The 25,449-nt window shown below is 37.4% G+C and overlaps 1 protein-coding gene across 2 annotated transcripts in view; it reads right to left on the reverse strand.

Annotated features, from left to right (window-relative positions):
* The window catches only part of CDH7 (cadherin 7), a 71,562-nt gene extending 47,327 nt beyond the window's left edge, over positions 1–24,235 (reverse strand). For both annotated transcript variants that reach the window (XM_068397262.1, XM_068397263.1), the window contains exon 1: positions 24,026–24,235. In XM_068397262.1, the coding sequence (XP_068253363.1) occupies positions 24,026–24,235 (210 nt within the window). The remainder of the gene's footprint in view (positions 1–24,025) is intronic.
* Between the last annotated feature and the right edge of the window lie 1,214 nt (positions 24,236–25,449).

The raw sequence follows: 25,449 nt of genomic DNA on the forward strand, positions 1-25,449 counted from the left end.
TGTTCTGTGCTTTCAGCATAACAGATAATACTGAGGACAAGAGATCAAGTCAATATAAATGGCTATACCCAAAACCCTAACATTTTTAATTAGAGTTTGAAAAGAAGGAATACGCTTGTAATGCTGCCAGAGTTTCCTTGTCTCAGCAATGTTTTCAGTATAGTAGGGAACCAGCATAGACAACTGTGCCACAGTGGCACAATTTGCCATTTTGACATACTAGCAATTTCACGCACCGTTTTGTTGCCTCCAGACTTTCTCCTTGTCAGGCAAGTGCAGAGATAGTCACGTGGGAATACAACAAGGTCCCATGTTGTAGACCACAGTATAACCACATTATATTTATCTAACACAAGCAGCTGGTGACAGGCTTGCTCAAAACCCAATTAGCCAAAACAAGACTTCTATTCTGTGTTGATCTAGAACTCCCAAAATTGTGTCTAGAGTGCTCAGAGCTGACCAAAGACCTAAGAGCTCCCCAGACAACCGAAGTCCGAGACATTCCTGAGATCTTTTCACATCCAGCACTGTCCTTATAGGCTGCCTGAACTCAGACTGTCTCCAAATCCTCTTTTGTCTTGCTACGGGTAATACTAGAGTCCTACAAATGACCACAAACCAATATATCTACTCAGGATCACCACCAAGGCAATGAGATAATGAGAGGTTACCTATTACATGAGTGCATTTCACATTCAAGGTAAAACCAGGGCACATCCCTTTGGAAGTACCAGCTGTGTCATCCCACAGCTTGTCCTTAATAGCCCTCCTGCAGGAAAATTGTATGTCATTTGGTATATTCTGACCTCAGAGATCTTCATATTCAACAGCATATATAAAGCCGGTGAGAACAGAGCTCCATCTACAATCAAGGTATTCATGCAGGTGCATGAGTAAGAAAGTATAGGATAAGAGAGAAAATAAATAAGAAGGATAAAGAGGGAAGAGAGCAAAGTGAGCTTAAAAAAAAAAAAAATAAAAAAAATCACAAACCAGAAAATCAAATTGGATGAGGACATGGACAGGTCTGAAGGACCAGGAGAGAACTGGAATGGGAAACAGACTAATGAAAGACCTCAAATGAATGTGATGAGGCAGAGGAGATGGGGTAAGAAGAAGACAAAAGGAGACAGGCAAAAGGAAGAATGACAAGTTGAAATGGGAGAAACAGCAAAGAAAAAAAAAAGTACAGATGAAAGAAAATGCTGAAGTAGTTAAGTGGAGCTGATCTTCAGTGATTGACCACTGTTAGGCAAGAAAAGTATTTGAGAGGCAAGCTATATAACTTCATCGGCTTCTTCTTTTCGTGCTCTGTTTAATGCAACAGGAATAAAAAGGCTGATAATCCGAATCTGGTCATGTGTCATTTTACTGAAGGTGTGTATTACTACTACCTCAAGTTCACTAAAAGAAGCCTACTCTAGAGGAGGGGAAAAAAAAAAAGAAAAAAAAAGAATATACAGAATGTATGTTCCTGTGCCTAAGAAATTAAAACAGTAAGAATTTTTTAAATTTACTCAGACTTATTCTCTCCCATCATCAAACTTGGAATCAGCAGTTAGGCTTTACTATCCCCTCCTTCCCCCATGTTGTTTCCCCAGTAAAAGGTTCAGAAATATTGGTGGAAGAGTTTAGTGAAAAATATATAGCCCTTACACACTTAAATGACCGATCAGTGCTCCAGGAGGATAATAACCTTACCACCTCAGCAATATGAAGTGAAGTGAATATTTAATTTTGCCAACCTTTTGAAAAAGGGGGGGAGAAATGAGCAAGAGAACTGTGAAGCTTCTTTGGTTCCTTGACAGTTATTGTTCAAACAAAATTCAAAATAGAAGTATCAAAATTCTAAAACTTACACTTCATAACATTCCAGTTAGTACCTAAGTAAGCCCTCAAGACTTCTAAGTGGAAGACAAAGTTCAGATGAAAGGTTCCTCTAGGAATAAGAGATACTGTCATCTAAAGGCTAGTGAGTTGAATAATTAATAGGAAATACTGAAAACTGGATGTGATAAGAGCAACTATGTCACATTTTTACGACATTTTTTCTCTTAATAACACTCAATTGTGTCTATAGTGTTCTCTCTCTCTCTGTATACTTATATAATTTAGCTCTTTATACAGACAGTGATATGGTGATTGTATATATGTATACATTGTATGCATATATTTAAGTGTACGTATGTATGCACACACACACACTCACAGAGGTTCATTTCCTTATTCTGTCCTCTTCTTTTCTGATCTCTGCAGATGCTGTACTCACAAATCTGTGCCTTCTGCCCCCCCAGTTTTAATAAGAACACGAAATGCCCTGTGGCGACAGGGAATTGTGCAGCCAGCCCATTAAGATTAGTGCAGCTACAGGAGGAACTCAGAAGCATGGAGCTGAGTGGGCATATGTACCCGGCTGAGTATTCTTGAGGAGTTTTAATGGGCCATCATCATGACATGTCACTCTCCAAAATTACTATTTGTCATTGACACTCTTAAAAAGACAGTTTGGCAGCTTTCGGAGGTAAAAGCCATCTGTATACTGTGCATCATCACGTACTAATTACATAATATTTATTGGGGGTGGGGGGACAGCAATACTGTATTGCAGCACCACCAAGAGCCTGCAGGCAACATAACATGTTCAGGATAGGAATGAAAAAAAAAGACCTGCTTTCCTCTCACACACATACTTCAAGCTTTTCAGGAATTATCGTGCTAGAATTTAGAATGGGGAAACAGACCACAGTGTTTGCAAACAATATGCACACTGGAATCCTTACAGATCTGTTCAGTATTCAGCTTTGAGGTTTTTTTGGTTTTTTTCCCAAACCACTCTCAGTCCATCAGTATTTATTCCTTGGAGTACTCTTTCCAAGTACTTCAGTAACAAAACTGCATCACTGACAAACCAAGCCATAGAGTAGTGGACTTTCTATCTGATTTACTATATAAAAACTGCTTCTGTTTTTACCCAAATGGATTTAATTTTGATTAAAGAAACCAATGACTCAAACCTCATTTATACAAGTGCCTCAAACAAATCATGTGAAAATACCACTGGATTGAAATTTTATTTACAAATTCCTGAATGTTTATTCTTACTAGTTGTAGTTGGGTACCTGCAGTTACTTATTCTCCAGCGAAGGGACTAAGTTCTCTTCCATACATACCAATAGTATTTTCACATGATCCATATCTATTCATAATGCACCATACTACTTGCTGTTACATACTAAACCAACATATTTACTGGTCCAGTGATTTGATTTATTTTGTTGCAAAGAATCACTGAAGCAGTAAGACAAAATTCTCTTAAAGTCACTACTCTATTTCAGTAGTGTAATAAAATTGCAGGTGTAGCAGCTTACAGAAACAGAGCCTTCAAGAAACTTCACTCATTCTTCTTCTCAAATTACTTCCTCACTACACATGAAACAATCTCTGCTTGCACTATATTAATATACATACAATACTGTTTCTTGAGCATACACTTTTCTAGAATGCAATACATATATGTATATATATGCATAAATACATACATACATATTTACAGTGATATGAATATTTTCTGTTCTTATACCACTGTACATTTTAAAAAGTATATTATTCCTTTTATTAATTGTTTATTATTCTTAAGTCTTATTTATTTCTATGACCAGAGAATGCATGAATGCATTTTGCCTTACGGCACGGGAAAGAGGAAAACAGAGGAGATGAAACAAGAAAGGCAATAGCAGAATTTATATACCTGCAATAATGCAAACTGAATGCTTTTACTTTTTTCCTGGTTGTTGAAATAAGAGAAAAGAATACAAATATGCTGATTGGAAAGCTGTTTCCCCCATATTGCTTTTTCTTCTTAGCTGTGATAATTCAGGCCCAGGATTTCAATCATGGAAAATGACAGCATATTAGAGGATCTATTTTTTTATAACTAACTCTATAATCTAAAGAATTTCCTGTAATAGCACTGAGCAGGAAAAATAATACTACACACTTCTTGTTTGACTACCATATCAATAATACCAAATTTGCAAACAAAACTTCATTTGGTATTAAAGTCTTTTCTGAGATAAGATATACACTTATACTGAATGTCTTTCTTTTAGAGTGGAAATTACACTTCCCGTATTGTCTCTTCTTTGTCAGACGACTGATCTATAGTTTAAAGTGATTATCCTGTTTCTGCTTCAACTATCCAAAATAGCTTGCAGCATTGCTTGGTTGATAATGATTTTTCTCATAGGAACCTGCTTCCAAAGAACATTAGTACTAAGGAATAGGTACCCAGAGGGTGCGGAGCTTTTTTCTGTTGTTTTTGGTTTGGTTTTATGTTGTATCAATTCCTCAAATTTCATTTCCTCTTGAAAGTTTAATGCTACTAAAAATCCACTTATAATCTTACCTTGTGTGTTAGTGGGAAGTGCTGAAACTCTGACAGACTAGAAGATAATGGTAAAATACGTAACTGTGAAGCAGTTACATATTGTGACTAGTTGTGTCTGAGAAGCTTATAAAGTACTGGACTGGAGAAGACAGCATGATCTGATCATTTTAATGATGACAGATATACAATACAGAAAAAAAAAAATAATTACTGGGTCTACAGCCTTATTAACCTATAATTCCCTGAAAAAAGTTAAGGACTTGTTACATAAAGTGTATAAAAATGTTAAAACAAAGCAGAATTAGCATGTTGGCTTACATGTCCATTTTTAACGTACATAAATGATAATATACATGTCAGGGCATTGGTGTTTGTTACTGTGTTTTGCTGCTTAAAAGTTAAATTCCTATTGTCTTTCTTTATAAAGTTTTATATGTTTGGATAAATTCAATACTTAGTGCTGACTTTCCTGAAAGATTTATAGGCAACTTGAAATTGACAATTCTTCATATGATCATATTGGTTATATGTTATAAAATGTTTCACACCACCCAGCTATTTCTCAAAGCATTTCCACAAATCTAATCCCATAAGTATTCCCACTAACATCAATGGGACTACTCCTGGATTTAAAGTGTAAAATTAAGAATTTGACACAACGCCCAAATCCTACGTAATTAGTCCCTGGGAAGCTATGTTGGGGAGAGAGTCATAACTGCTCAGAGCTGACAGTGGGTCAAGGAAATTAAGCAAGAACAGAGAAGTTTGAATGTAAAATTTTACTGTAACATTTTAATATGAGTAGATTATTTCATATGAAAAGGGCAGCAATGAAAACCTATAGCAAAGCATTACAGTTTCATTGCTGGTGTGATAATATAACATGAAAAAATAATGCATGACCAAATAAAGCGCAGTATTATGTATCTTCCTGTAGACACTTGTCTTGTGTCTTAAAATGAGTTCACTTAGAGCATAAGAATCCCTTGGTTAACTTATTATCTTAAAATGCAAGTTACTGTTGTCAGTATGTTTACATTTCATTTAGAAACTCTTTTTCAGTCTGGCTTGATTAAACACCCTAACATTTCTGGAGTGCTTTCTGTTAACTGCTATGACCGATTACTAACACTGCAGTTCAGTAAAGGTAAAACACTGAATGCCAAATAAATTGTTCTTTTCTCAGTAAGCTATAGGACAATTTCTTTTATTTTTTTTTTTCTTTTTTCCCCTACTCATATGTATTTCACAGAAGATGGTTTATCACATTGATTTTTACCCAAAAGTGATTCTAAAATACATCACAGAATCACAGAATGTTAGGGATTGGAAGGGACCTCGAAAGATCATCTAGTCCAATCCTCCTGCCGGAGCAGGATTGCCTAGATCATATCACACAGGAACGCGTCCAGGCGGGTTTTGAATGTCTCCAGAGAAGGAGACTCCACAACCTCTCCGGGCAGCCTGTTCCAGTGTTCGGTCACCCTCACCGTAAAGAAGTTTTTCCTCATATTTATGCAGAACCTCCTGTGTTCCAGCTTGCACACATTGCCCCTTGTCCTGTCAAGGGATGTCACTGAGAAGAGCCTGGCTCCATCCTCATGACACTTGCCCTTTACATATTTATAAACATTAATGAGGTCACCCCTCAGTCTCCTCTTCTCTAAGCTAAAGAGACTCAGTTCCATCAGCCTCTCCTCATAAGGGAGATGTTCCACTCCCTTAATCATCTTCGTGGCTCTGCGCTGGACTCTCTCTAGCAGTTCCCTGTCCTTCTTGAACTGAGGGGCCCAGAACTGGACACAATATTCCAGATGCGGCCTCACCAGGGCAGAGTAGAGGGGGAGGAGAACCTCTCTTGACCTGCTAACCATTCCCCTTCTAATACACCCCAGGATGCCATTGGCCTTCTTGGCCACAAGGGCACACTGCTGCCTCATGGTCATCCTGCTGTCTACTAGGACCCCCAGGTCCCTTTCCCCTACACTGCTCTCCAACAGGTCTGTACATATCCATCCATCTGTATATACTGCCTAGTTAATTAACAGCACATTGTTCAAAATTTACTCCAAAGAGCAGGGAAATTTAACCCTGTGCTACATCAAATGAAATCTCTGGTTTAGAACCCTCCAAGTTCAGAAATCATCCTTATCCATGTACAGCATGTCAGGACTTGATTAATTAGACATTGGAACGGGCTGCCCAAGGAGGTGGTGGAGTCACCATCTCTGGATGTGTTTAAGAAAAGACTGGACATGGCACTTAGTGCCATGGTCTAGTTGACATGGTGGTGTCAGGGCAATGGTTGGACTCGATGATCCCAGAGGTCTCTTCCAACCTGAATGATAAAAATGCTCATGAAAGTTGGTAGCAAGCATATGCCTAAGAGCCTTTCTGAAATAGAACCTTAAACCCTGTGCAAAAGAAGGGTGCTTTAATGAACAGCAACGTGTATCACATAGACTAATTGTAAGAACCAGAACTGAAAGCTTAAGTGATCCATTACATAAATTCACACTGTAGCTCTTCAGTATTCAGAACAAGCTGAAGTAGGGCATGCACCGTAAATACGGACATTTGAAAGTCTGCCTTAAACTGTTCAGATCACTTAAAGTGATCCTTTGCAAATAAATACTTTAAAAGGTTTGATTTCTTCTTAACTTTTTTTTAACCATTCAAATGTGCAGGTTTGCCCGGGCTTTCAGATATAGAATCATAGAATCATAGAATGGTTTCGGTTGGAAGGGACCTTAAAGATCATCTAGTTCCAACCCCCCTGTCACGGGCAGGGACACCTTCCACTAGACCAGGTTGCTCAAAGCCTCATTCAATATGGCCTTAAACACTGCCAGGGACGGGGAATCCACAACTTCTCTGGGCAACCTGTTCCAGTGTCTCACCACCCTCACAGTAAAGAATTTCTTCCTAATATCTAACCTCTATCTACCCTGTTTCAGTTTAAAACCATTCCCCCTTGTCCTGTCACTACTTGCCCTTGCAAAAAGCCCCTCTCCCACTTTCCTATAACAGACCGATCTCAAGAACAGTAATTCATATTTTGATAGGCATTTTTACTCTATAGGATTAAGGGCTGGGAAATAAATGCTTTTAATGCCCATGTTTTTGCTGTTTTTCAGAAAACATTTGAGGGGGAGGATAATGCATTAGTATTTCAAAACCATAACAAACTGCCTTAACATGAATAATACTAGGTTAACTGTGCAGTCTTCCAGCTTAGAAGGATTTTAACAGCTATATGTAAAGGGCAGTGCTCTCCTGCTGCCTTTTTCTATTTTGGTAAATACGATGAGTGTTTAGTAAAGACAATCTCATCAAATTCCTATGCAGTCATTACACCTTGTTTCCTTAAATCATATTTTGACATTTCAAATTATGAGATGATATCTATGGATTAAAATTGAAATTCACCCATTGTTTTTCAAAATGTATCCATAGATAATGAGTTTTGCTATGTACAATGCTGATCCCAACCCAGGTATTTTTCATTTGTTCTTCGTGTTTTCACCAGAACATATTCTTGCTGTTTCTTACTCACTGCCATTAAATGCTGGCAATACAATCAATTTATGTGCCATTGATAAACAAATGATGAGAAAATATTGAAATGGCAGGTGTTACTTTACGTTGGTCACGTATACTTGCTGAATATACATTAAAATTCAAATTGTGCAGACCTGTTTCTGATTCTGAAAGCCATCTGGATTCTACTGAAAATGTTCAAAGTCTTCCTTCATAAACTCATTTCTGAAGGTTCCAGTACTTCACATATATTGAGAACTTTCAATTTACATGAAGACTTCTCTGATTATCTGGAATGTGTCCTTTTGCCGCTATAAAAGACGTCGCATAGGGTACATAATTCAAGTTCTTAGATGGTCCCTGATGAAATTAGAGCACTCTTATCTAACGATCATTTTCATGTAGCTCCCCTTCTGAGTGAGTTCTAGTTCAACAAAAATAGAGCACACGACAAGTTCCTTATGAGAACACTTCCTGCTTCTGAAGCATTGTGGTCAACACGAAGGTACAAGAGTTATTAGTATTGTGCATTTCGTTAACTGCAAACAAGATCAGTCATCTGATTTTACTCTCATCTACCTCAAATGTTTCAACTCAGATGACTGTTACTAATTTGTCTGTCGTACTTCTTGTGTATACCATCAAACGTCTCCTAAAGGGATCTTTTATTATAGTATCTGATTGTTTTATTATAGTATCTGAACAGTTTTATAACCGAATCAGAAAACAATGAATTACTCTTGGAGATTAGAGTTTAAATCACTATAATACTTGCCCCCAGCATTCAAGGCTGATCTTTGCTAAGTTTCACTTGACACAGCATGTAAACTTCTCTACCAGATTGTCTGAGCACTCTCAAAGCTTAATTGATCCAATTTGCATGTCTCATCCTGGCAGAATTGTGCATCATTTCTATCCTCTTGGACTAAGTGATCACAATCTAATCACTTTGTATACAAAGCAGATGGAAAGTTTCCAGCTCCTTTGCTATCCCCTTGCATGCATCCATATTAAAGCAATTCTAATTCAACAAGCAATCTGATCTTTCTGTATTTTTATAGGATTACTGTCTCATTGATAGGCCTTCTGTCACCGATTGTAATGTTCAGAACTTTATACTCAAGGCATTTTCACTTTTGTCTCACACTTTCTGTGTGGTCCATTAAAATGATCACTTAATTTAACAAACTATGCTAAATATCTCCCCTTAGGGAAGTTCTGTATGGCTTGGTGTAAATCAGCAGAACTCTGTGCACTGGAAGGAGAGAGCAATTTCCATTCACTGAGGATCTGCTCCTATATTTTTAAGGGAAAACAAATAATTAATTATATCCCCATTCATAAAGTTCTGAGCCTTGTACATTAATAGATACTGCCAAAATTTGATACTTTTTAAAAGGAAAATGTTATTTTAAATTCAGTAAAAATTTTCCAAATAGTAACTATTTCCGAATATGAAACAGAAATCTCTTACTTATGTTATTTTTCTGTACTTTTTCACTTCAAAAATGTGCAAATTGTCATTTAAATACAATGGCAGTTTAGTAAAAAGTTGTATTACTTATGAATATGTGAAATCTAGCTTGTGAAAATAACACAAATAAATAAAAGCCTCTGCAAGAAAAGTCACAAGCAGATCAGTCAAATTAATAAAGATTTGGGAGTATAAATTTCAAATATCATTAAAATCAAACTTTCTGAAGTGAACAGAAGCTTCTACTTAATAATCTCACTTGTCATTCACAGCTGGAATGTGTATTCTCCACCTGTCTCTAGTTTATGTACATCTTCAGAGGTCAATGTTTCTCCAACCATACTCTATTCCTCACATTCCTAACTGGTGAATCCTTTGTCCTCCTAATGGTCCCACAGATCCTCTGCTCTTCTGGGAGTCTGCGGCTGGCTAGCATTGGGTTATTTTTTTCCTACATATATCCTCTTTATTGCTTCTTCCTCTTTTGTTTTCTCCATTAATCTCTACTTGTATTTGCTCAATAAGATTTATGAGAAGGCAAAAAGATTGTTTGGGGTTTTTTTAAATTTGTTTTCAGTGAAGAATATATGAGAAACTCTAAAGCATGTTGTTCACAGAAGTGATCAAACACTGGTGGTCAGTGCTCATGACAGCACAAGATAAGGAATACCCTGAAGTTTGCTCTGCAGCTACTTGTAAAACAAGTGGAAGACTGGAAGGCAAAAACAATGGCTATGTAAGAGAATAAAGGAAACAGAATGCACTATTAAATTCTCCAATTTTTATCACAGAGAAAGCATGCCAGTTCACTAATAGAGCCATGTTGTTGTGTCCATATAGACACAAAAATAGCAGTACAAGTGGAAGGGTAGTAGTTGTTCAATAGCGAATCTAGCAAATTCAATGTTAACTGGCAAAAAACAAACTGAATTAACCATGTAAATCAATTTGATAATAAAAAAGGCATTAAGACAGTAAACAGGCTTTCTATTAATGTGCTGCATGCTGAAAAGTGGTAGTATAAAACCAGTAATGCTTTTCTTGACTTCCATTTCAAATAGACTCAGTGGACAAGTCATGTGTAAGCTGTTCATATTGCAAACTTGGCTGAGTCTTGTAAAGACAAGCTCTTTCTTTCCAGGAGACGATTTAAGCCTCTGGTTACATAAGTAAGTAAAACCCCTTCTATCTTCAGATTCTGTTCTCACTGTAAAAAGGTATGGTCCCATAGCTTACAACTGGGTTGTGCAGGTGTAAGTCAATGGAACATAGCAAACACGTCTGTGGATGACACTCAGGAAATAATAGAATGCAGTTTGCTGCCTCTCAGCTCTGTTAGCCCAGCAGGACTAATAGCAATAATAAGTAGGAAAAAAATTATCGCCAGAACAGGCAGGTGTGACTAACACATAGAATTCATCTACTGAGTAATGAAGTATAATTTTATATAGTCTCTTTTAAGAGCAAATTTTCTGCTATTCTGTAAACAATCAGACATGTATTAGACTGTCGTTTTACTTAGTGAAGACGCTCAGGGTTTCTAAGCCAACATGGAGACTCATGGCCCTGAGCTGCCTTTCCCATGTAGCAACCTGCTGCTGCTTCTGACAGTCCCACACTCCACCCTGAAGGCATTTAAATCTTCAGCTGAGGTAAAAAAATTAACAGTATTGAATGTTTTCCTTGAGCCCAACCTTACAGCAAAACATGAGGAAGGGTCTATTGATTAACGAGACACACAGCTTCAGGAGTACGAAGAACAGAACAACTCTTACTTTGCCTTCCAAAACATCATTCATAAAATAATATTATCCTCTACCAAACATTATTAAATAGTATCTTAATATTTTGGGGTTTAAGAAAATCTATCTTATTTTATTGCAATTACTTCCGTTGCCACGAACAAAACCAATAGTGTACTTTGATTTTGAGAATAGATTAGGAAAGCATTGAATGTAATGCTCATCATCAGTTGTATTTATCTTTCCAACAGATCCAAGTAATTATGGGAAAAAAAGATTTGGTTTCACCCCATTACTCTCTACAATGGCACTTGTATCGGTTCTGTCAGAGTTCTGTTATTGGTAAAGGTTATTTACAGGTGCTAGTGTGTTTGACTTCAGGAAAATTCAGGGTACTACTGATCACTTTGTTCATTGTAATAAACTTAACTCTTCTGACCTTGATGGTTAAGCTGCAGTATGTTTCCCTTGTATCTCACTAATTACCTTACAAAGTAATCTTCCGGAGAATTGAATCTGATCCACAACCTGTTAGCTCATCCTGCTACAGTCCAAAACTGTGTTCCAAATTGATATTTGCAGTTTAAGCATAGTACAAAGCATGCATGAAATGGTCAGAACTGGAATGTGGGCCACAGTATTTAATACACAGAAACTAAAATTATTTCAGAAGCAAAGGTAAATATCTTGAATTTTTAGTGTACTCTACAGATACAGACCCTTATATCTCTAAAGGTATCAGAAGGATCTGTCATCAAGGTGGACATCTTAATATTCCTGTCTTCCTCATAGCCTCATTGCCTGCTTGGCAGATATTTTGGAAGCAAGACAAAGCACCTGGGCCCTCAGTCTGTACCATCCCACATGAAAAGCAGTCATTGATTTCATTTTGTGCTACTAGAAGTAAAATTGTCAAAAAAAAACCTTCTGGAAAAATGATTTTGCCATCAGACTAGCAGAATGGACCATCACCTTCTACCCAGCTCTACTTACTAAAATAATAGATGAAAGGAAATTGTTGAATGTGATACTGTGGCTTACATAGTATGGAACAAAATCTAACTTTGACAGGACACTGAAATTAGTCTACAGGAAAAAAATCTCATGTAGCCTGCAAATAGATTGAAGGAAATACAGTTACATTAAATGATGAATGTCAAAATACCAGTCTAGAAGGAAAGGTGTCTGCTGAGGTTCTGAAAGACCTAGAAAATCCACAAGTGTCATTAGTTCATCCCCTTAACTCCAAACACAAATTTACTTCGTAAGGTGTGGGCTGCCCTCCTTAGCGGCAGACCAGAGCATTAATCTTTTTGATTTTTAGCTCTTAATTTGGAAACAGTCAGGACATGGCCCAGTTGCTGCCCTGACAGCTGCACATATTCGCATCCTTCTATCCATCTGCTGAGAGTTCAGGCTTACTTGGACTCCTCCAGACCTGCATGTTGCTTTTCTGCTTATCCACACTCTATCTTGATACAGTAATTCTTGGAACCTCTACACATGGAAGGCTTTTCTTTCTTGTCCTATGTTGTTTAGCACCATGTTGCTCATGTTTTAGGCTTTTTTTGATCAAATTCCAAATTCTCTAGCCCTCTCCAGTTATGTTTTATAAGAAATATTTACATCTTTCCTTTTCTATCCTTTGCTGTCCTGTCACCGGAAAAGAAACAGAAAATCACTTTTATACTAGTTTTTGTCTAGATGACATTTGTTTTGCTCCTGTCTTGTATCATGGATTACTTTGTTGTACATGGCATCTTCCTCTTCCAATTACAAATGATCTTTACTTACCTTTTTGTCCCTTTCAATTGCATCTGCTAGTTAACAGACCTAGTCTCCTGCAAATTTCTCAAACCTGGGTGTTACTGGATCTCTGGCTAGCTGCCCTCCTTTCCCATTTGTGTTACCATAACTAAGTCAGTTAGCATTGGTATCTACAAGACCTTCTTTCTAGAATCGCTGTGTGGTGGGTTGATGTGACTTAAACCAATGCATGTCCCATATACACACGCATATAGCATCCTCAGCAAAGAGCAAAGGGAATCAAGACCTATACATGTGATTGTTATACCTTAATCTAAATTCATCTTTTCATTGATTGCTTTGGTATGTTCTTTGCAGCTTTACATCAGCCTCTGGAGTGAGAAAAACATAGCATATTGCTTCGTCATGGTCCTTGCATTCTCACATTTACTCTTTGGGATTCTTTTTCTTCTCTTAAACTTTTTCAGTCTTTTTTTTCTTGTACTAAAATAGTTAAGAGTAGAATCTTTACATTTTCTTTCAATCTTAAAATAAATCTGAATTGAATAAATGTGTCAGTACAAGTGGGAATTATTCCTCAATGTAAGATACCTTCATTGTTTCCTATACATATACACATATGCACACATTTATGTATATGCTCCATCACTGCTATCACTCCAGTTCCTGCTGTTTTCTCCCAGAAAGCCTCCTTTGACATGGCTTTGTTCAGTTTATCAGTCAAAAGATAAACTGAAACAACTTTTTAAACAACTGATATTTCCTTCGCTCTCCAAATTTTTCAAGAGACATTGACAGCACTCAAGAGTACACTTGATTGAGCAGAAAGAATAAAAGAGAAAAGCAGTAAGGCTTTAAGATCCTCAGAGTAGTAGCAGACATGAGCTTGCAAAGAAAGAAACAAACAACAAATTGTGCAATTTGAATCATACAATGACACAGGAAATAACAGTTTCACTTGGCTTATTTCCTGTTTAGCTGAAGGTACAACAGAGTGCTTTTGTTCATGGCTTTTTATTGTCATGAAGATATTGAAAAAATAGAGGGAATGAATAAAAAAGCAGTAAAGATGAACACAAGACTGCAGTGCTGACTAATGAGAACTTTTAAAAAGTGTGAAATATGTGTCGCTTGGCTAAGAAACAGTTAAGTGGTACAGGATGAAAGATGGGTGGGGAGACAACAGTCTACATATGCATGAAGAATATGAACGTCCAGGAGCAAAAGGAATTATTTAACAGTTTTTAATATAAACATTATGCAGTATTATAGCCCTGCAAGTTAAAAAAGAAACATAAAAATATGCCAAGTACTTTCCCAAACGCCTATTCTGCCCATATAATGTGTGTAAATTGTATAAGAAAGACAAGTTTAGTATTTTGCTAATTTATGGCATTGCATTTATACCATGATTATGAAAACGTAAGAAATGACCATCTGCTTTTCCCAACCGTGTCTGAAAACTTTTCATTGTTACAGAATAACAAGCTAAACTTTGCCTAATACAGCACCTGCCTACCTTGTAAGGAAAATAAATTGCTTGATTGCCTAGTCAGCAGGGTTACAATTTGGTACCTCAGTATGAAATGTTTAAGCAGCTTATCATCCTTACACATGTATCCAAGATTCTCCATTTTTTGGAAGCACTTCAAATGGAAAATAACTTTGTGGGCTCAACTCTTCTCACACACACTCCACAGCAACAAAATTGCATGCCTCTATAGCCCTCAAGACAATTTCTCACGATTTACAGAAACAGGAAAACTAAATGGGACAGTATGACTATGGTAACATTTTGTGGAATTCATGCAGTAAAATCTCCTTATATCACCTGCAAAATGACATTAAATTTATTTCTTTCTAGTCAGAGAGGGCCAAAGAATTTCTTGTGATGTAGGTAGAACATTAAGACGGATCGTTCTTAGCTGTTCTCAATATATACCCTATTCACCCATATGAAATACCATAATGCAGGCCTTCAGTGCTCTATAATATTTCAGTGCTCTAAGAATACTATATGACTATATGAAAGGAAGGCACTATTTTTTCACTGTCAAGATGTGGAACATGTTGCTACCTGTTGTCAATCAGTCCTCAGTACTCCTCTTTTACTAACCTACAAAATAAAATATCAGTTAAAAATTTGATTTTAAAATGGCCAAATAGTTGTATTCCAAAATTAATATTATCAAATGGTCTACTAGGGTTGGTAAAACTGATCTTAAGATTCTGGATTGAATCTTCAGTTACTCTATAAACAGCACAACTTAATAAACAACACGTATTAAAAAACTTTTGCTTTCTTCTCAAATGTTTAGAACTACCTTCTTCTCCCAGGGGAGCATTCTGAAAAAGACAGCCTGAGACTAGGCCAGTAAGGCATATTTTGTATTTTCTGGTACACAAATAATTGCACATGTACTACTATATGCAAAAGAGCTATATTTCTCTTAGTATTCCTATTTATCTGAAAAATAAAATAACGTTTATTCTTTGCTATATTGTTTATTATATAGAGAGTGCTACTACCATACTACATGCTTTACCCCCACGTAAATTACAATATTACTTTTGCAATAGCACAGTGCTGTAGCACCAGCAAATACTTGAATATGGAAGGAACTATCAATGGTAGTAATTTTTCAGCTGAGTCAAAAACATCTGCAAGAATTAATCCTAAATATATTGTATAATTTTACTAGCATATTTATTGATTTTGGTGATCAGCATCATGATGTGTTCTTCTGTTGTCAATGAGCTTCTTCATTGGCTAAGTTTACACTTAGCCTGGGAAAGTTAAGATGGTTCCCATTGAGTTCCTCACTTGATTGAGGTCAAGTGATCTATAGTTAGGTGTTGACAACATATTTTTAATAACATGTATACAAAAACCATCTATTTTTAACTGGCTGATCCTCCTTCTTACAGTCTTGAAGCTATGAGATTAAACATTACAACCTCCTCAAACTTCTGCTCCTGGTGTAGGCTAGTATTCATACCACAACCATGGTTTGGACAGTTGAGGCAGAATTAGAGTTCTCCTAATGGCATAAACTCCACTGCTTTTTCTAAGAGCTACTTGTGTCTAATTTACGTGACAGTGATGTCTCTTCCAGTGCAAATGTGACAGAGAAGATGCTGGTAGCATAAGGTAGCTAATAGTTATTCTGAGAGAAGAGAGCAACCTAGTGTATTAACTTCTTTCTTCTCTCAGCACTTCCACCATTAGCACTTACCTCATCTGCCTCTTCCAGAGCAATGCATAATGCTGAGAGAAAAAGATTATACCATAGAGATTTTCCAGGACTTATCACCAGTATATTTATGTAAAAGCCAACTTAATGGACATGAAGGAATTATTCCCTGATTTTTTTCAGGATCTCTAAATACGTTGTCCCAGGTACTCCCCTTAACTGGTAAAAGTTAGCACTGAAAAACTGACATGTGTACACAGGTACTATTTTATTAAGTGATGACTGAAAAAAACTAAAAAAAGAGACAAGGAATTTGAGAAGTACAGTGTGATATTAAAGAAAAGAAAACAATAGTGTGGAGCAAAGAAGAAATTCAGCAGAAGAATTGTGACAAGGCAGCAATAGTCCTGGCAGCACTTTTAGACTGTGACACATGGAAAATACTAAATACATGGAATGAATGCCCAATGAGTCTGTAGACACGTAGTTCTTACAGTACAGGTAGAACAAAAAAGGCAACATAGAAAAGGTAGTGTGATAGCAGGCTACAAGATGTAAAACTTCAAAGCATATGCAGTTTGATCTTGTGAAAGCAATGGAAAAATATCCTGTATCTTCACTGGTCTGAAAGAAGAAGTAGCCTTGTACTAACATAGATATCAAATAGATCTGCACTTAGGAATTTCAACTAACTTGTCATCCACAAATGGTGGAAAATAAAGGCAGGAAAGAACTCCCTGTTGTCTGTTCACAATGTTTAAAAATTTTGCATGATTCTCATTTTCAGAAGAAATCATATTGTATCTTGGTAGTAAAGAACAATAGTGCGCTATTTTTCTCAAGTTATTTTTGTGATGTTGACTAATGTCTCCATATTTCTCTGGATTCTGTCATTGCTTCTTAATCTTCTATTGCCTCTTGTCTTAGAAGAGCACTCCCTCAGGGCAGGGGTTGTGTTTGCTTGCACTGTGCCTAGCACAGTGGGAATTTGGTTCAGGACTGGACTTCCTTAGCCCTAGAATAATTCAAATACTCACTCTTGGTAGCCCTAGTTACACAGTGCTGTAATTCCAATGTCATTAATACACAACAGTGAGACTAGAGGACGGAGGTAAAACTGGATGTTGAGTGACAGCCAATAGCATGAACTAGAGGACTGAAAACAAGCTCAGCAGATGAAAAGGAGAAGGTATGTAGGAACACGGCTAAAAGAAGTCAGCTGAAGCAGCATGGGCTTGACTGGCATCAAAACTGTGAATCTCATGCTCTTATGAAAAGAAGGCATTTTCTCATAACCAGCCAAGCATACAGGAGACTTGCATCTACATATTGTTGCAAAATTAGCTTTTACTCATGCTTTTCTATTTTTTCAGAGACCCATAAAATATAGTTTTAAATAATGCGCAGAAGAAATTTAGAGCAGGTAGAGCCTATTAGTCTACTGAAACACAGAACTAGTATTACAAGACTATATAAATAGCATGGCTGTGCCATTGAATAAAAAGCTGCGATGAGGGTTACTTATTTTATGGATGTTGTCATCTCCTTCACTAACCTTCCTCTTCTGTAATGCCTCATGCTAAGGATCAATGTTCTATATCATACTAAAAGATCAAACAGCTGCAGATTCTGGTTCAGTATCCAACCATAAGTCTCTCAACTCTATTATTGCTTCTAATAATGAAATTATATACAAATTGTCTTTTAGTGCTTGAACATGTGAAATTGTCATCACTTTAAGTCCCCAGCATAATGCCGATTTCTGTATCTGTTCACCTATGTGAGAAGATGACTTCCTATAAAGAAGGAAAGAGGAAATTACACCACAGTTGTGCAGGCTAATGAAATCAACCAGGAAAAAGCAGTAGATCTTAGGTTATCCCTTTCGATAATTCTTCCTGTGTGCCTTAATCTCACTGTTCTCCTCAGAGCCCTGCATGCTGAGTAGGAAACATTCAGATTGTCAGTCAGCTCTCAGTTATTTGGGGTAATCCAAATAATGTAAAGCATGGAGTAAAGCAAAGCCCACAGTGACTATCCAGTGAAGAGAAATGTGTGCTACTAGTGACGACATAGTACAACCTGAGTTGGTAAATTCATACCACTGCTGCACAGTTGAAGCATCCCTTCACCAAGACCTATTCAACCCACAAAGCAGATAAGCAGGCCTTGACAATTATGTCTGTTCATTTGTTTCATTTGCAGCACTTGTGGTAGAAAAACATTGAGAGGAATGGCATGTCCCATTTTACTTAAAAGGTCAACTGTTATCAATTTTCATAGCACAGAACAACAACGAGTTCCTGAGATGGATAAATATCAGAAATGCAGCAGATTTGCTTTTTGACTTTCATAAATGGCCTTTTGGGAGTATATAAAACAAACAACAGTGCTTCAAAGATTATGTTAAAAGTAAAGATATCATAAATAGAAAAGGAGAAAAAAAATATAACAAAGGGGAAGTTTCTCTCTGAGTTATTATGCCATCTTTGCTTTCCATATAGTGTCCACAAAGACAGATGAAGAATAGTTGGTTTGGGTTGGGTTTGTTTATTTTTTTCCCAAAAGTACCTGGGGGGAAAAAAAAGAAAAGAAAAAGTCTGTGCAGAGCTGTAGCTACTCTCAGCCAGGAACTTATTTGCAGAGCAGATGTGAACATTTATTTTGCGCAGGATGCTTGGAGGGGCAAGACCCCAGGTTGAGGCTGGGCAGAGAGTACAGAACCCCATGGGTTGTCTCCAGAGGCAGCAGAAGGGATAGAGCTCTCCATGGAATCGCACCCAACCCACCTCATGCTCCGTTATCTGCGAATGGGGCAGCCTAGCCTTTTACCTACATTTAGCCTTCGTAATTTCACCCCATCTCCTCTCCATTTCCTAAGGCGTCAGTAAAACTGCTGTGGTGTAGTTTCTAGAGAGATGAAAAGCTATTTGGGCTAATTTCTATTCAGATATCCTCAGCTCTTACATCACAGATGAAGTTCCCTCAGTTTCTCAGCAGCTGATATTCCTGCATATCAGTCTGAGTTTGACTGAGTGGCCAGCACTTCCACAGTACTCACCACCTTAAAGAATTTTAGAAAAGACACTTATTATCCAAGTCAGTCAAAAAGTCATCAGCTGCATCTGAAAGTACCGGGCTATGATCTAGAAAGAGAGTCCTACTTCTGGCTACCTCTGTATGGCTTGATATAAGGTCACACCACAGAAAAATATCATATGTGGATAATTCTGTCACCCTATTGACACGTTCACCAACACCTTTAAAAAACAAAAAACAAACACAAAAAAACAGTATCCTCCCCTTTCTGGCCTCCTTCCCTCCAAAATGATGAGGCTGGAAAAAACAACCCACTCTCTGTGCTGACAATAACATACACTTCTTGTTATTTTTCTGCTTGAAAAGCCCTTTCCCCACCCTGCCTTGGCGCAAACCTGTAAATTCTCTTAAATGCACCAATTTTCTACAAAAAGTTTAAGTTGGCTGCATTTTTTTTATGCTTTACCCATTCTGTACTACTCCAGAAAATAATAATGCAAATATTAGCTTTTGTGCACTTTGGTCCATGTTTGAAAATTGAATCCAACAAGACTTTGTATCTTAAAACAGTCAGAAGAAAAACAGAGGCAGGTAAAATGGAATTGGAAGGCAATGACTGTGAGCTCTAACAAACCACATGCTCTCAGTCCACTCATTTAACCTTTTTTTCTTGATTTTACCACCTAGAAAATGCAGGTTAGGATTTATGCTTTCCTTCCCCATACATTATAAATAACAACTACATGCAGGGCACCTTACAAGTTCCAAGCGTTGTTTTTGAGAAGTACCAGTGAGCCTCTCAAAGTTAAATATCAACTTCTTGGGTTTGTGCTCAATCAAGCCTATGTCTTTTTCTTTTTTATTTTCAGTCCTTCATATCTTAGCAAAGTTTCAGGGAAAATAGAGTTGAACTCAGCAAAGAGCTCGAAACTATCCCTGTCTTTATACCTAAATGTAGGGCCACTGGAAAAGGAACTTTGGTTTGGATCCAAAAAGAAAACAGTGAAGCCAGCCATCAGTCAGCATCTCACATGGTGTTCACAGCCTTGTTTCACTTCTGCAGGTTTATTTGTGGCAGGTTTATTTGTGGCAGGTTTTTTAAATTTTTTTTTTTACAAGAAAAATGAAAGTATTACTGGCTGAGACTTTGTGTCATTATAACGCTTTTGAGGAGACTGACACTCTTGCAGCAGAACATGTAAAATGAAATTAAAAACAAAAAAGAAGCAAAAAAAACCACATCAGGACCAAAAGCAAAAACCACCGAACAAAAACAAACCCTGGATATCTGATAGTTATGTAACAAAACAGAAAAAGATACCAACAAAATTTTAAAGTTCACCTTTAACTACACCCCTTTTTGCAAATGTGTACCCATGTAGACTTTAATTACAAGATTGTATACACCTTTTCTAATATTCAATATAGTAGCACACACTTTTTCCTAATTTTAGGTGTTTATGCATTGAATCATTTAAAACTGCTCTGTACTATTATTTTTTATGCCCAAATAGATTCCATTGAAGTCATTTATATGGAAAACTACAGAGTAAGGCATTTCACAAAACATATTACCAAGCAATAGTAAACATTTTCTGGAAAACAGAAGTCACCTATGCCTCTAGCTAAATTAGTATCATAGTTAACTGCCTCATCTCCTACATGGCATGTCTGGAAGATAACAGTGCCAATCTGAACAGGTAAATGGGCTAAATAGTTAAACGCTTCAGCCCTTTAAGTGAATGTAACATATGCTGTGCTGACAGACAGAAAGAAATTGTATATGGTTCAGTCCACAATCTGATTACATGGTAAGCACCTCCCAAGAGGCACTCAGAATTACTCAGGATTGAATCTGAGATGATTAAAATTCATCCCATAGAGAGGAAAGACCTACATTAAAAAAAAAAAAAAGGCAAAAAAACCTCAGTCATCTCTGGCTCCTATTAGTGTAAAACTAATGGAACTCCTCCAGACGTTTCTCCAGAGTGACCAGAGAAACAGGCCCCTGCTGTCTTAAGAAAATAAATAATTTTTTTTTAAAAAAGAAACAAACAAAAAACATTCTGCCAATAAATGGATGTCAAGGATGCAAAAAGGAAGGCTGCAATATACCTCAGGTATGGATCTGAAGTCTTGTTAAACAAACATGAAAGCACTGAAAAAATATTTTAAGTGAGACTCGTCTTACTGAGTTGAATAGGAATCCTGTTATATTATTTAAAAGGAATAGGATTATACCCTGCATGATCATGTAATTAAAGTGTCAGAATGCACACACCCAGGACGACAGAGTTAATGCTGAACATGGAATTAACATTGGTATTTCATGACTCTTGAACGATTTACCATGTAACCCTAACATTCTCTGAATGCTGCCTTCCAAACAGAATTGCCTAGGGCTTTGTAAAATTGAATAGTGGCGGGGAGAAAATATTCCCTATTGAAGCTCCATTTGCCTGAGTGTTTCTGAAGCATTTTTATCTCACAGCCCATAAAATCTGGAGGAAGGTTCCTCCTTCCTGGATGGGCAGTTAGATTGGCACCCTGCAAAGCATCCGAATGTAAGCCAGTGCCAGACTGACCTCCCCAGCAGCAGAGCACTCTTCAGAACATGAGGCAGAGTCTGGTTGCTGCTTCTACTTCACTTGATAAGAGAAGTGAGTTATGTCAGCCCTTTGCTTGCCATAGCTTCCTCACCAAGGGGAAAAAAAAAAAAAAAAAACACAAAAGAAAAAAAAAACCCACAACCTTCCTATCCAAATCTCAGTCTTCTCAGTCCCTACCTGCCAGCAAAGGACTTGAAACAAGAACAGCAATATTTTTAAGGGGAGAAGAGGGGGAGGAAGGTGACTGCTGCTCACTTCAGAGTGGTGCTACACATAATATGTTAACATACAGAAAGAAAATCACTTCTTCACCTCTGCTCCCCTGCATGGGAATGCACCATCGGTCATGATTGCACCTCAGGAACCACACAGTAAAGAGCCTCTCCAGTGAGAAGGTTAGGAACTGGGCAGATCTTATCTTATAAGATGCTCAGCAAGGGCTCCCAGGAAGATGGGCTTCCTTTTGTAAGGGCAAATTTTTATCTGCTTTTCCTACAAAATGAATTGCTGATACAAACGTGAGTTCTTGAGCCAACAATTCATACTGCTGATACAAAAGCAGGCTGGGCACAGATTGTTTCAGAAAAAAAGGTTTGCTTTTCAGAAGATATCTGCTTATGAATGCCAGGACTCCTGTAAAGGACAGGAAAGAGCAGACTGTGAAGCTAAAAATAACCACACACATGCAAATATCTTGTACTCTAGCGCTACCACAGCATCTTTGGCCATAATATAGCAATCGAACAAATATGAGAATTGCTACAGATCAAAAGCAGTCTTCAGTGGAGTATTTAAAGACACTTCTTTTCCAGGAGAGAAATTCTAATTTGTAAGCCACAATTCCCTTTTTATCACCGGGCAAGAAGGCCAAATATGCCATTTTCCAGAAGCACAGGAGAAGCTCCAGTCAGAGAACAAATCTGTCTAAAAGACAAAACTTAAAAAGCCAAGCAGCAGCTGCATGGCATCAGAATGGAAACTGCTACATAACCTAAAATTTTTAAAACTTTCAGGACCGCTGTAATAAGAGATGATATTTCTGATTCTAGCACATCTTTCTTAAGGGCTCAATTGTGCAAAATAAGAGTCCCAGTTCAGAAAAGCACCTAAACACAAGCATAGCTGTAATCATGAGAGCAGTTCCCCATTTAACTTGATTATCCAGTTGGCATGATTAAATTATAAGTGCTTAAATGTGTTAACACAAACATCAAGGTTTTTGTCTCAGTAGGACGAATTAAGTAACCTGAAATTCATTGCACTAGTATATTTGAAGTAGTGGACTTCAGATTACTTCGTCTCCTTTGCTGTAAGCATGCCATTTTGCCAAAAGCTGTCACTCCCTTGTTTTCTATCCATTTGTGACATTTTAATGAGAAACTCTATTTATTGATTCTGATATTACATAGAAAAATGGGCTTTTCTTTCAATAAGATGACTACACATAAAAGTTACATAGAAACACAAGAAGGTTTTTCTGTTCGGGTTTTCTGTTTTCCCTTCATAATTGCTGAAGGAAGCGTATTACCCACCAGCACACGGCAGTGAATGAGCTAAGGCCCGGGTTCACAGCTGTGCTCAGTGTGCTCCACGTGCAGCGACAGCCGCGCGAAACGAGCCATTCGGGATGCCCTGAGGTAAGGGCTTGCTCTGTGCTGGCCTGGTGCCCGTCAGAGGGAAGGTAAGATAAAGCCACAAGGCTGCGCAATGCACGGGGGGCAGAGAGGCCTCAAGGTGCCAATCTGCCAGGCAGGAAATGTCAAAGCAAAGCAGTAATGCAGACATGCCCTCCTTTTTACTTGTCACACCCCCAGATGCCCGATTCTTTCTCTCTTGCCTTCAGTACTGCTGATCTTTAGGGAGCAAACAACATAACACAGAATTTCTATTTTCTCGGACTAGCTGTGAGCTCTTATAAAAAAAAAAAATCATCATTATGTTTCTCTATTCCTATGCAAAAAAATAGACCTAATATTAGTAATAAAATATTTTCTTTGTATCAGTGGTGGTAAAACACTGTCATTATCACAGTCTTTTAAAGAAGGATAGATTCTTAAAGAAAAGCTGCTTCTTAAAGAAAATTGCAAGAGGAATCAGGAGTGTAATGTGTTGCTGTTTAAGTGCTAAACATTTTTCTTTTTCAAACTACAAAACTTTGTCCCATCCTAGCTTAAGTCAACCATGCTGACAGAATTACAATTTTCAGGTTGCACCATACAAACACATCAAAAAGCAAGCATCTACACCCTCCAAAGTTTGTTTAAATCCCCTACCTTTCCTACATAGAGTGGGTCTGTACCCATGTATTCTTCCAGCACAAAGAATTGATTCCACACCCAGCTGCGTTTGGTTCTTGTCCTCCCTGATTGAAAGTAGGGCTTTGACCTGGACCTCGAGAACTCTGCTTGGTTCATCCCAGAAAGACACAGAAAAAGAGCTAGTATCTGCAGAAAATGGCAGAACTCCACTTTGCCCAACTTCATCTTTTTTTTTTTTCTTTCCCGTGAAAGAAAAAACCTTGACGAGAGCAGGAACAATTCCAGTTGTCTCTGTAGCTCTAGCCTCTGGCAGGGTGTCAGCTGGGAGTCCAGGGATAATAATTTGTGGACTGGTTGGTTGGAAGAAGTCACCACTGCTGAATAGCCTTCACCAAAGAAATGGTGTAACAGGTACCTATCCAGGAAAAAGAAAAGAACTGTTGTCAGAACTTTTTTTTTTAAAGAATGCAAATTCTTTGTAGCTTTCACATAATGCATCAAAAAATGTTTACTTATGATTTTTCTCATCATCAAAACAGTTGAGTTTACATAATAAGTCTGAGAGCTTAGAGTACATTCCTTGGATGGCATTGCTACTGCTGATACCTCTGTATTTATAGCTATAAAGTTTTCCCGTGACTGTTCTCTTAATACACCAGTTTCCCCAGTACAAATGCTGAAAGTTTTTCTCTTTAAAATAATAAAAGTAAGGGTAGTTATTTACAGTTATTTGGTTTGAGTTTTCCTCCTCTGTCTGCTACATTTTGCTTTACTTGCCATTACTATGATATAATTACAAACCAGCTACAGGCAGGAATTTATATTAATGGCAAGGACATATGCTAGCTTAACTCTCTTCCATATAAATGAAAAGTAAAATAAAGGAGTATCAGATGAATCGGAACAATTTGATTGATTCTGAGTCACAGTACACCAGATGTTATGATTGTTCTGATCTGAATCTGACCCACTAAAAAGCCCTCAGAGTCTCCCCACTTGTTTTTACTACATTCCTAAAGCAAATGTCAGGCACGGTAAGAAGCATGTTAGACTAGTTTATATACTCATACACAAATATGTTCAGAAAGATCACAGGATAAAGTGATTTTGTGTTTTCAATGAAACCCTGATTTAATGACGAATGATTTTTCAGCACTAACACATACAATTTTTATCTTTTTGTGCATCTCGTCCATTTTTATTTCAAAATCCTGATCATTTAATAACTGGCAGAACTCACTAAACAAAATAATAACTTACAAAAAAAAAACACCTTCAAGCCTTTTTTTCTGCCTTTTACAATTGTGAGCTTTCTCTGGCCTAGTAAAAATGTATACTTAGTATAATGTTTTTAAAAGTATAAGTTCTGTCAGTCAGAACCAAACGTAGCTTTGCCTTTTAGGGGAATCACCTGCATTAACCCCAGGTAAGCAATACTC

This window comes from Nyctibius grandis, chromosome 3 (genome assembly GCF_013368605.1).
Source record: "Nyctibius grandis isolate bNycGra1 chromosome 3, bNycGra1.pri, whole genome shotgun sequence".
Lineage (NCBI taxonomy): Eukaryota > Metazoa > Chordata > Aves > Nyctibiiformes > Nyctibiidae > Nyctibius > Nyctibius grandis.